This window comes from Callithrix jacchus, chromosome 4 (assembly GCF_049354715.1).
Source record: "Callithrix jacchus isolate 240 chromosome 4, calJac240_pri, whole genome shotgun sequence".
NCBI classification, from domain to species: Eukaryota; Metazoa; Chordata; class Mammalia; order Primates; family Cebidae; genus Callithrix; species Callithrix jacchus.
Window position 1 is genome coordinate 15,803,023 of NC_133505.1, and position 13,019 is coordinate 15,816,041.

At 45.7% G+C, this 13,019-nt stretch overlaps 1 protein-coding gene across 26 annotated transcripts in view; it reads left to right on the forward strand.

Moving 5' to 3' along the window:
* Positions 1-13,019, forward strand: part of LOC128931702 (uncharacterized) — a 664,375-nt gene that overhangs the window by 171,210 nt on the left and 480,146 nt on the right. For 25 of the 26 annotated variants that reach the window (XR_013533730.1, XR_013533737.1, XR_013533720.1 and 22 more), the window contains one exon: positions 3,540-3,605. Coding sequence is in view for 1 of the 26 variants with exons in the window: in XM_078368313.1 (XP_078224439.1) it covers positions 3,540-3,605 (66 nt within the window). In the remaining 25 variants the exon portion in view is untranslated. Of the gene's footprint in view, positions 1-3,539; positions 6,019-13,019 lie in introns of those variants that run through there. The other variant, XR_013533738.1, reaches the window with a different exon arrangement.

Genomic DNA, 13,019 nt, shown 5'->3' on the forward strand with positions numbered 1-13,019 from the left:
ATTTTTGCTTTTGTTGCAATTGCTTTTGAGACTTTCCTCATGAAATTTTTGCCTGTGCCTATGTCCTGAATGATATTGCCTAGATTTTGTTCTAGGGTTTTTAAAGTTTTGGGTTTTACATTTAAGTTTCTAATCCATCTTAAGTTCATTTTCATATAAGGAATAAGGCAGGGGTCCAGTTTCACTTTTCTGCATATGGCTAGCCAGTTATCCCAGCACCATTTACTAAATAGGGAATCCTTTCCCCATTGCTTGTTTTTGTCAGGTTTGTTGAAGATCGGATGGTTGTAGATGTGAGATCTTATTTCTGAGATTTCTATTCTGTTCCATTGGTCTGTATCTGTTTTTATACCAGCACCTTTCTGTTTTGGTTACCATAGCCTTGTAGTGTAGTTTGAAGTAGGGTAGTGTGATGTTTTGTTCTTTTTGCTTAGAATTGTCTTGGCTATACAGGCTCTTTTTTGGTTCCATATGAATTTTAAAGTAGTTTTTTCTAATTCAGTGAAGAATGTCAATGGTAGTTTAATGGGAATAGCATTGAATCTATAAATTATTTTGGGCAGTATGGCCATTTTCATAATATTAATTCTTCCTGTCCATGAGCATGGAATGTTCTTCCATTTGTTTGTGTCCTCCGATTTCCTTGAGCAGTGGTTTGTAGTTCTCCTTGAAGAGGTCCTTCACATCCCTTGTTAACTGTATTCCTATTTATTTTGTTCTCTTTGCATCAATTGTGAATAGGAGTTCACTCATGATTTGGCTCTTCCTTGTCTATTGTTGGTGTATAGGAATGCTTGTGATTTTTGCACATTGATTTTGTGTCCTGAGATTTTGCTGAAGTTGCTTATTAGCTTAAGAAGCTTTTGAGCTGAGACGATGGGGTTTTGTAGATATAGGATCATGTCATCTGCAAACAGAGATAATTTGACTTCCTCTCTTCCTATTTGAATGCCTTTATTTCTTTTTCTTGCCTGATTGCCCTGGCCAGAACTTTCAATGCTATGTTGAATGGGAGCGGTGAGAGAGGGCACCCTTGTATTGTGCTGGTTTTCAAGGGGAATGCTTCCAGCTTCTGCCCATTCAGTATCATATTGAAAATTTGCCTATTTTTATTGCCATTTGGTACATGTAGGTTATGAGATTTAAAAACAATGTATGAAACACCTAACTTGACACTGAGTAAGCACCCAATAAATGGAAGCTGTTGATATTGTTAGCATGTGCTGATGGCCAATGTGAACTTTATGAATCAATCTTTATGTTTAACAAAAATGGGGCATGGTAACAAGGAAGAGAAAGGTGTGCAAAGTTATATGTAGACCAAGTAGGTGCTGTTGTCATTGTTGCTGGAGGCAACAGAGGCTTGCTTTACTCCATTCAGGCTGCTATAACAAGATATCATAAACTGGGTGACCTGTAAATAATAGAAAATTATTTCTCACAGTTTTGGAGGCTGAGAAGTCCAAGATCAAGGTGCTGGAAAATTTAGTGTCCGGTGGGGGCTATTTCCTGGTTCATAAACGGTACCTTCTTGCTGTGCCCTCACACGGTAGAAGAAACTAATGGGTTCCCTTGGGTCTCTTTTCTAAGGGCACTAATTCCATTCATGAGGGTCTGCCCTCCTGACCTAATCAGCTCCCAGTACCATCACCTTGGGGCTTAAGATTTCAGCATACAAATTTCAGGGGGACATAAACACTCAGGCCATAGCAGAAGACTGGGAAGGCTTCAGGCAAAGAATAGAGCCAAGGGGGACTCCGGGCAAAGTTTCATTCAACCCCTTCACTTTATTTTTTATTTGAGAGGAAGTTTCACTCTTGTTACCCAGGCTGGAGTGCAATGGTGTGATCTCAGCTCACTGCATCCTCCGCCTCCTGGGTTTAAGTGATTCTCCTGCCTCAGCCTCCTGAGTAGCTGGGGTTACAGGTGCATGCTACCACGCCCAGCTAATTTTTTGTATTTTTAGTAGAGATGAAGTTTCTCCATGTTGGCCCAGGCTGATCTCAAACTCCCGATCTCAGGTGATCCACCTGCCTTGGCCTCCCTGAGTGTTGGAATTACAGGCATGAGCCACCATGCCCAGCCCAACCCCTTCACTTTAGAGATGAGTATAAGGCAGCCTAGAAGGCTCTGTGTTTCATCTTTGGGAAGCTTCTCAGTGACTGCTTCAGGTCAGAGAGATAGGACCAGGACTCCTGGTCAAAGAAGGGAAAGAAATCCACCCAAGGAAGCACAGGGATGAGGAGTGGGGGATTCACTGGTGCACACAGCCAATTCACTGAAGGTTCAAGGTGGCAGAGGGCCTCAAGATCACTTGGAACCAGGGTTTTAAATGTTCCAGGATTCTCCTCTGTCTCTCAGTTGGCTTTCATCACAAAGCTGGAAGTAGGGCTGCAGGTGGCTTTTGGCTCCACTACCAGAGAAGGATCGTCTTTCTCCCTTCCATCTCTAAAATGCAAGGAAAGGCTCTAATTGGTCTGTTGGGCCTTATATTTTCCCTTTTGGGTTGGGAACAGATGGTGGGGCCAGCTTTAATTTGCAGCCCTTTTTTAGAACTGTGCATGCGTGTTTGTGTGTGTGTGTGTGTATGGGGAGGAACAGTTCCCCCAAAGAAGGAGAGTAGTGTTTCCAGAAGAAGTAAGGTGTGTGAGGCAGTTAAAACACTAGACGTCCAGTATCTAGGTTTAGATGCTTTAGGCTGTAGGTAACAAATCCTTCCTCGGACTAATTTAAACAGTAAAGACAATTTGTTGGCTCACACGACTGAAAAAGTTCAAGGTAGGTCGTCACTTAGGAGCATTTGGATCTGGGTTCAAGTTCTTTTTCCTCTGATTTCTTTCTGTTGAATATTCCCTGGGTTGTGTGTTGGTTTCATCCTCAGGCTGGCTTCTAGAATAAGACATATCTTTCACAGTTTCAGCTGAAATCCTGAAATTCATTCTAGGCAAACCACTTGAAGGCAGAAAACCACATGACAAGTAGGGCTTTAGCCACTTCACTTGAACAGAGCAACTGAAGGGTGTTCAAGCCACACAGAACTAGGACCTAGCAACTGGAACTGGAATCCCTTGGCCCTGAAAGGAATTTGAGATATCAGGTCCATTCTCATGTATTGACTGACCTTTTCCAGCCAAGTGAGATTCTTCCCTGGCTTAGGACAATTTTTGTGAATGATTTACAACTCTGCTAGGGTTTAACTATCCACCCTTTTGGGATGCTGAAGCCAAATTCTACAGCAGGGTGGATTAAGCTTCTTACTTGATTTGTCCTTGTAATATCAACTGGATGTTTGCCTCTTCCAAATCCCATGTCAGAAACTGATGCTGATGTTGGAGATGGGGCCTGGTAAAAGGTGTCTGGGTCGTGGGGGTGAATCTCTCATGAGTAACTTGATGCTGTCTCCTGGTATTGAGTGAGTTTTTGCTTTGTTGCTTCCCAGGAGATCTGGTTGTTAGAAATATCTGACATGTCCTCCCTTCTCTCTTCCTTTGTCTCTTGCCATGTGTTGCTGGTTCCCCTTTGTCTTCTGCCGTGAATAGAAGCTTCCTGAGGCCCTCACCAGAAGCAGATGCTGGCGCTATGCTTCTTGTGCAGTCTACAGAACCGTGAGTCAAATAGATCTCTTTTCTTTTTAAGATACCCAGCTTCAATATTCCTGTATAGTGATGCAAAAGAACTAAGACACCTTGTTGGGGATTGTGGGAAATTCCCGGCCAGACTCATTTATATGGAAGACTTTTAGGCTCTGTGGTGCAGGTGCAGATAAAGGAAGGTTACATAACTTGGGGCTTAGATTCAGAAAAGGGAACCTTTATAAGAGCAGGAATAGCAAGGATTTTAAGGCCTAGAATCCGGATGTTAGGCCTGGAAGACACGGTTTACTGAGTTACAAAATCGTTCTTTGCATGGTGGCATAGGTGGTTTTGGCATGCAGGCATGGACCTTCCTGAGGAGAGGAGGGAGGATCAAAGCCAGGAAGTGCCATAGTGGGGATTGTTTTGGACCCGGGAAGCGGCAGAGAGGGCAGCTGCCATTGGTGATTCATGCTTCCTTCCCACAGTAAAGTTGTTGCTTTCCCTGCCCATTTAGATCCAGGCAGGGCCATGAAAGTGAGTACCAGTCAATGGAATGTGGGCAGAAATGATGAAGCTACCTCTAGTTCTGGTCCCAGAACCCTCCTACAGGATCCTGGACATGTTTTCTCTTTCTAGAAATGCCAAGTGGCCTCAGCCCCCAGGGCCAGGGCATGAGGATCATGTGGGGAAGATGGCAGAGCTTCTGTCAGCTCTGTTCGTAATGGTCATGTGAACTCAGTTTTCCTTACCCCATTCTCCTTCCCTCCATCCCCCACCACCAGTCTCTACCATTGATGTGAGTGAAATTAAATAACACTTTATCTTGTGAAGCCCCTGAGAATTTGGGGTGTGCTAGTTATGCCAGATGGCATTAACTTAACTAGCACACAGGTGATTCCTTATTCTTCATGGACTGCTGGCCATTGTCCCCACCTTGAGCACATCCCCATAAGGCACAGTTAGGGGACACAGAGAAGCCCTCCTCACTGATCCCTCTCCTTGGTCTGAGCTGTTCTTTCCTTTTCAGACATGCCAAATCTTGTGAGCAGAAATAATGACTATACTTGAATTTCACTTTGGCCCCTGTCTGGAACAAAGCCTGATTCTTACTAACCTGGGCCTAGGACAGATTTGCTTTTGATAACTATTTGGTATTCTCTATGCAAGCAATAAGCATTTATTAAAGCCCTGTTTTTATCTGGCTAGTTTTGGACTGGATAGAGCAATAGCAAAGAACATAGTCTCTCTTTCCAAATATTTTATAAATTTAGTAGAGAAGAAGGGGATTCATGCAGAAGTCAGCTAGAGGATAGTATGATACCATATGGAAATAGATGCTACAGGAATTCAGTGAAGGCATAGACTCGTGTGGACTGGCTTTGTTGGAGAAGATGCTAGAAGATCTAAGGGTTCTACTGGGCCTTAGAGAGAGACTGAGAGCCAGAGAACAATGAGTAAGGATGGGCTCTCATGTGAAGCCTGATATCCTGCTGCTTAACACAAAAAGAAATTAGGTTTGGCCCAGTGAGATGGAGGTTCTCAGGTGATTGCAGTAGGCCAGAAGTATAGGGAAACTGAGTGAGATGGACACATCTTGCCTCACAGGGGTCCTGCAGGAGGGGAGGAATTCAGGACCAAGGGTTGCTTCCTCTTGTCTCCGGCCCCTGGAGGGGACATGTATTAGTCTGTTTTCATGCTGCTGATAAAAACATACCGAAGACTGGGAAGAAAAAGAGGTTTAATTGGACTTAGAGTTCCACATGACTGGGGAGGCCTCAGAATCATGGTGGGAGGCGAAAGGCACTTCGTACATGGTAGCAGCAAGAGAAAATGAGGAAGAAGCCAAAGTGGAAGCCCCTGATAAATCTGTCAGGTCTCATGAGACTTATTCACTATCAGGAGAATAGCAAGGGAAAGACCCCATGATTCAGTTCCCTCCCCCTGGGTCCCTCCCACAACATGTGGGAATTCTGGGAGATAAATTCAAGTTGAGATTTGGGGTGGGGGCACAGCCAAACCATATCAGGACCCTACTTCCCTGGGGAGCTCTGCCACAGCACATATCCCTTTAAATGAGGGGTGTGCTGAAGGCAACGCATTTTGGCTTAAGAGAGTTGATTAGAATTTTGTGAGCCAGTTGTTAAACATACCTAGTATTATAAATTAAACTATAGGCCGGGTACAGTGGTGCATGCCTGTAATCCCAGCACTTTGGGAGGCTGAGGCATATGAATCAGTTTAGCTCGGGAGTTTGAGACGAGCCTGGACAACATGATGAAACCTTGTCTCTACTAAAAATACAAAAATTAGCCCAGCCTGGTGGTGTGTGCCGGTAGTCCTAGCTACTCGGGAGGCTGAGATGGGAAGATCACTTCAGCTTGGGAGGCAGAGGCGGAGGCAGAGGTTGCAGTGAGGAAAACTGCACTACTGCACTCCTCCCTGGGTGACACTCCTCCCTGAGTGAGATCACATCTCAAAAAACAAACAAACAGGCCGGGCGCGGTGGCTCACACCAATAATCCCAGCACTTTGGGAGGCCAAGCCAGGTGGATCACGAGGTCAGGAGATTGAGACCTTCCTGGTCAACATGGTGAAATCTTGTCTCTACTAAAAATACAAAAATAGATGGGCATGGTGGCGCACGCCTGTAGTTCCAGCTACTCGGGAGGCTGAGGCAGGAGAATTGCTTGAACCCAGGAGGCAGAGGTTGCGGTGAGCCGAGATCGCGCTGTTGCTCTCCAGCCTGGGTAAGAAGAGTGAAACTCTGTCTCAAAAAACAAACAAACAAACAAGTATATATACATTCCTTATATGAATGTATAACTAAATAAATAAACATAACTAAATAAATTAGATTAAAATAAATATAATAAATACTCTTAAGTCATCACTTTCCAGGTCTTTTGCTATTTTTTAAATTATCTATGCTCTAGAGGCTCTTTATAACTCTTATCCATATATGGAGATCTTATGGGTTGACTTGCATCCCCTCCACCCACAAATTCATATGTTGAAGTCCTAACCCCCACTACCTCAGGACATGGCCTTACCTGGAAATAGGTTTGTTGAAGATGTCATTAGTTTAGATGAGGTAATTAGGGTGGGTCCCTAGTCCAGTCCAGTATTACTGGTATCCTTATAAAAAGAGGAAGTTTGGACACAGAGAGATGTGCACACAGGGAGGATACCGTGTGAAGATGAAGGCAGAGATTGGGGTGATGCCACAGAAGCCAAGAATCGCCCAGCATGGCAGCAAACCATCAGGAACTAGGGAGACGCATGGAACAGATTATCCCTCGAGGCTCACAGAAGGAGCGTCCTTTCCCCACACTTTGATCTCGGACTGGCAGCCTCTGGAGCCATAGAACAATGAATTTCTGTTGTTTAAGGCACTTGGTTTGTGGCACCTTGTGATGGCAGCCCTAGGAAACTCACACAGGTGGAAATATGACACTAGCTATCTACAGGCTGGCGAACATCTCCCCTCCATGCCCCTCGTCCGGTGATTTTGCACTGTTAGCTTAAAATAGCCACGGCAGCTGATTTGTAAACAAACGCTACAAATCAGGGCTGGATTTATTGCCTTGTTGGTTGTCTAGACAAGGGTTGGAAACTACAGCTTGTGGGCCAAATCCGGGCCCCCATTTGCTTCTATAAAAACTTTTATTGGGACATAGCAGGGACGCTCTTTTGTGTTCGTGTTGTCCACGGCTGATTGGGCACTACAATGGCCCTGTTGAGTAGTTGTGACAGAGACCGAATGGCTCACAAAGTTAACAGTATTTATTATCTGGCTCATAAGAGTCAAATTTTGTGGAACCCTTGGTCTAGACTTGAGGAAGTGTTGGAAATAATACTAAACATACAGATAAAACTTTAAAGTCTGCCTATTGATAGCCGTTAGCTTGTGAATGACACAAAAAAAATTGAGAAAGTCTTCCTCCAGCCTTTGACAACTGTATCTGATTTTGTAAAGGAGTGTTCCTGTCATTGATGAATGAGTGACATTCTGACACAGATCTTTGTTGTTTCACTTTTCTGCTGTTTACATAAATGAAAATATGTAAACAGCCATCCCGGAGCTGTACTTGTTCATCAGTTGCCACCATGGGTTGGCTACAGAGAAGGGAGTTTGTCAAGTGGCTGGGTGTGGTGACTCATGCCTGTAATCCCAGCACTTTGAGAGGCCAAGGCGGGAGGATGGGTCATGAGTTTGGGACCAGCCTGGGCAATATAGTGAGACCCTATCTTTGGTTATTATAATATTTAAAAATAAAAATAAGTGAAATAAAAATCAAAGAAAGCATATATGAGAATCAATTGGCTATCTGGAATTTACCAGATTGTGTGTATTCCACAGCAGTTTGATCATAAACCTATGTGTTTATATCTACATATGCGCATATTTTCTCTCCCAGAGAGCCACTTGTTGAACATTTGCTAGCACACCACTTCACCTAACCTCTACGCAACACCTGCAGCTGGGCAGAGGTCACACAGTTCGTGGGGCTGTGGCCATATGACTTTGGCCTTGGCTTGGTTTCACCACCATGCTGCCTAAGGGAGTACAGTTGGTGGAAACAACCGTTATAGGAAGGCCCAGTGGTGCCAAGGAACTGGCTTGGCTACTCCCAGCCCTGGGGGATGAACAGCGCGTCCCAAACTCCACAGGTGAAGCGGGCCCGCTGATGAACGGGTGCCAAGGCAAATCCGAGGTTAGATTTGCTCCCGCCAGTAATAGAAGCCCCTCAGCAAGGGAACAACAGGGTGACAGCCCTGAGTGAAGAAGCCAGATTTGGTAACAATGTGAAGGACAGATTGGACGGGAACGACCAGCTCTGGGGCTGTCACAATCTGTGCTTTAGTAAACAGAACTGGGAAGTCAGTGGCTCTGCCCTAGGCATGTTTCTTGGCATTTGTAAAAAAAGACTTGCAAAATGTTAAGAAATGGGATCCTTGCTTGATGGGAGAAGTCTCAGTGGAACCCCAGAGCCTACAAAACAGGAAAATAGAAAAGCAGTTCTGAAAAGCTTTGCCAAGTGTCTGTCATGCTGCTTTCTACCATCCCTCTGAAGAAATAGCGTGGCAACAACCTTTCCTTGAAACAAGCCAGTATGGATGGAGGGTCTCAATTTGAAACTAAGACTGTGCATTTGCAGTAAGTTGACAAGGTTCTTGGGTTCCATGGAGAAGATATTGGGTGGGGCCACCCACAGCACCCTGGGTTCACTCCTAGCAGGGCACCGCAACTCTTCCCTGGCCTTCCTAGCCCATGACAGCAGGCACTGGGACAGTTCCTCGCCACATAGCAAAAGCTGCTCTTGACATTGCAAACCCCTCCCTACCTAGCAAGGCGGTGACCAGTCAGTATCCTGTCCTCAGGAGCATTTTCTCACAGGCCCAGGTTTGATTTTAGGTGGGAAGGATTTAAGAAACTTTAACTTAGATCAGGTGTGGCGGCTCACACCTGTAAACCCAGTACATTGGGAGGTTGAGGTGGGATGATCTCCTGAGCCCAGGAATTCAAGACCAGCCTGGGCAACATAGTAAGACCCCGTCTCCGTCTAAAAAACAAACAAACAAAAAAACTCCCATTTGATGCTTTGGCATCTGGCGTGCAGCCCCAGACTTGTCTGCTGCATTGGGTTCAGAACTGGCTGCTGGGTTTGTGCCTTTTTCCCAGGGTGGGGCTGCCCAGGTCTGTCTGTCCCTGGGATCCCTGCTCAGTTTTACAGATGCCCCAGGACAGGGTACTGCCTGGTTCATGGCAGTCTTCCTGTGGCCTTCAGAAATGGATCCTCACTCCTGGTTCCCAACACACTGGGCTTGTAACCTGCTGCCAAATATTCAAATAACTGCCTGTCTGCATGCATTTGTTCACTGAGGGCACTGACTGTCGTCACTGCCTTGCTGGGTGGTAAGGGCCTATTGCTAGAATTTTCTTTTCTCCACTCAGCATTGGACTTCAGATATGTGGTGGAAGACAGTGACTTTACAATCAGCCAGATTTGGCTACACTCTATGCTTTGCTGCAAGGTAGCTGTGTGGTCTCGGGCAAATAAGTTAACCTCTCTGAGCCACAGTTGCTTTACTGTAAAAAGGAAGGTCAAACTGTCTGTGTTGGTTGTTCTGAGGATTAAAAGAGACGACATAGGTAGAGAGACACCCCAATGTGCAGTGCTTGTCGGTTATCTGTTAGATGATATAGATAATATCATAGATACTAGTGAATACCGATGAGATGCCTGGAGATCTGTTTGCAGGATGTTGTGGAAATGCACATTCTGAGCCTGTTGTTCTAGAGCTGGGCCTGAGATGTTGCATCTTTAACAAACCCCAGATAATGCCGATGTTGCTGGCCCCAGACCACACTCTGAATAGTGAGACGTGACATTGACCTTGGCTTCCTTTCTCGCACCTGCAGCCTCCACCTCCTGCCTTATCCCAGTAAAAAACTCTTACTTCGGGCCGGAGACCCATGGTCCTCTTCTCCTACCTCACCACCCAGCCTTGTCAGGAGATAAGTTAAGGAAGATGAGTCTTCCATAACTCAGGGGAACTAAATTCAGAGGAGGGAGAAATGAAACATGAGTGTGTGTGGCAGGGAATTTAAAATTAGAACAATTGAAGCAGGCAGATCACTTGACGTCAGGAGTTGGAGACCAGCCTGGCAAATATGGCCAAACCCTGTCTCTACTAAAAATACAAAAAATAAAAATAAAAATAGCCAGGCATGGTGGTGGGTACCTGTAATCCCAGCTATTCAGGAGGCTGAGGCAGGAGAATCACTTGAATCTGGGAGGCAGGGGTTGCAGTGAGCCCAGATCAGGCCAGTGCACTCCAGTCTGGGTGACAGAGTGAGGCTCCACCTCAAAAAAATAAAACTAAGTAAAATTAGAACAACGAACAGGATAGATGTAGTAACAAGCGGTCAGCAGGATCAGGTGAGTGCCGCTCCATTCAATAGTAATATCTTAAGCGTGTCATGGCTTAAAAGAAATTATGATGAATAAACCACAGACAGCTGGGATGTGGAAAATATCTGGAGGGAGATCATGGCTCTGTTCCTGAGCTGATATAAGGTATGGAAAAGTTGTGGCCATGTGTGGTGGCTCATGCCTGTAATCCCAGCACTTGGGAAGGCCAAGGCTGGTGGATCACGAAGTCAGATTGAGACCATCCTGACCAACGAGGTGAAACCCCGTCTGTACTAAAAATACAAAAATTAGCTGGGTGTGGTGGCGCATGCCTGTAATCCCAGCTACACAGGAGGCTGAGGCAGGAGAGTCGCTTGAACCAGGGAGTCGGAGGTTGCAGTGAGCAGAGATTATGCACCCCAGCCTGGAGACAGTGAAATGAGACCCCATCAGAAAAAAAAAAAAAGGAAAAGTTGCAAGAGGCAAGGTGGAAAACAGTGTGGATGCTTATGTGGATCGTGCTCTCTCCAGTTTTCATTCCTGGAAACGCACCTTTTCTTTTTCTGCATTTTATTTTTGTCACGGAATGCCTTTGTGTGAAACCTTTGCGTGTGTGCCTCTCTGTCATCCAGATGTCCACATTTGCCTCCTTGAGGCCTAGCCTGAATGCTGTGTCCTCTAACAGCCCTTGGTAGGATTGTGGGTTTCTCCAAGCCGTCCTGGTCCCACTATGTCAAACTGTCCCAGTCACAGGAACTGCAGCGGCCCCTTGACTCTCCCCTAGCCCTGCTGCTGGATCTCTCTATCCTGCCGGGCTTTCCCTCTGGGTGGGGACCAATAGGGAGTCCTTTAGTGTTTGAAAATGGCTGTGACACTGATGGAGAGACCACCTCAGCTCTCTACAACAGACCTGCACTGCTGGTCTGGCTACTATAGTTGGGTTCTGTCTGCCTCAAGAAGGCCTCACAAATGGGGAACCTGTGAGACTTTCATCCTGTTCCTCTCCATCAGGCTGTGGGTTAGAGTGAGTGGGTGGGGGATTACAGTCCTTTCCCGCCACACCAGGTCACAGCCTGCGTTGGGATAGTGACAGAGCTTTGACTGACCCAGTTTTTAGCTCATCTTCCCCTTGTCAGGAAGCTGGCTGTGGTCCAGAGGGAGCTGACCAAGACATTGCTCATTCAGGGTTCTGCTGGCCCTTTAAGTGTGGTGACTCTGTACAGCTGTCAGAGGAGCTTTGTAAAGGCACCAGTTATAAGTGTCCAAGTGGACAGCTCCATTTCCCCTTCCCATGAAGCTTCTCAGTTGTTCTTGCAAATAGAGCAGCTTCCTATCTATATGCAAGTGGATCTGCGGTTAGACCATCTGTCTTAGGCCATCACCTTCTCTCCATCCAGAAGCACGTTGGTCTTCTGAATTTCTTCTTTTTTTTTTTTTTTCTGAGGTGGAGTTTCACTTTTGTTGCCCAGGCTACGGTGCAGTGGTGCGATCTTGGCTCACTGCAACTTCTGCCTCCTGGGTTCAAGTGATTCCCCTACCTCAGCCTCTCAAGTAGCTAGGATTACAGGCGTGCACCACCATGCCTGGCTAATTTTTTTTGTATTTTGGTAGAGATGGGGTTTTACTATGTTGGTCAGTATAGTCTTGAACTCCTGACCTCAGGTGATCTCCCCACCTCGGCCTCCCAAAGTGCTGAAATGCTGGGATGACAGGCATGAGCCACCTGTGTCCGTCCTGTCTTCTGAACTTCTGCAGCCACCTTCACCTGTCCGTTTTTTATTCCAGTCCTTCCCACACATGCATTATCTCACAGACTAGGCTGGATTGTCCTGAAAGGCAGCATCTGTGATGGAAAATAGGTTCTCAGCAGAGGGGGTGAAAAATTTTTATGCTTTTCTACCATATCAGTCTTATTAAGCCAGTCTTAGTTAGACCTGGAATTGATTTTCATGTCTTATCTTTGTCTCATCTCAGCTTAATATTGAGCAACTCTTGAATCTTTTAGAGTAGTTGTGATGGGCAGGTACACCATTCGCTGTATCACATAGATCCTGGGAGAAAATATCACCAGGCCATTTTCAAAGTCAAAAGCCACATAGTTTAGTATTTGGAAATACAAGATTTTTGTCGCCTCAAGTGTGGAGGCTAGAAAAGTAAGCTGGAACACCAGACACTTATTTTGAAATTATTTTAAACATTATAATTGATATTCCTTACTTTTGGCTTTGGAAACAATTCTCTCCAGAGCCTATAAAGTGCTCCCTCCAATCCTGGCAGCCAGCTGAGGCCGCGATGCTGGAGAAGTTGCCTGCCTGGGTCTGGGAGTCAGTTCTGTTCTTTCTCATCAATAGTGGGAGGGAGGAGTCGAAGAGGATGGAGCTCTAAAGTGCGGGCCTCTTTTAGAGCAGTTAAAGAAATGGCTCTGGCAGAAGAAAAAGGGTAGGGGGAAGGACAGATCAGATCTTGGATTGTAAATGCAAGCATCTCGAAGCCACTGCTCTATCCATCTTCCCACCACCCCCTCCTG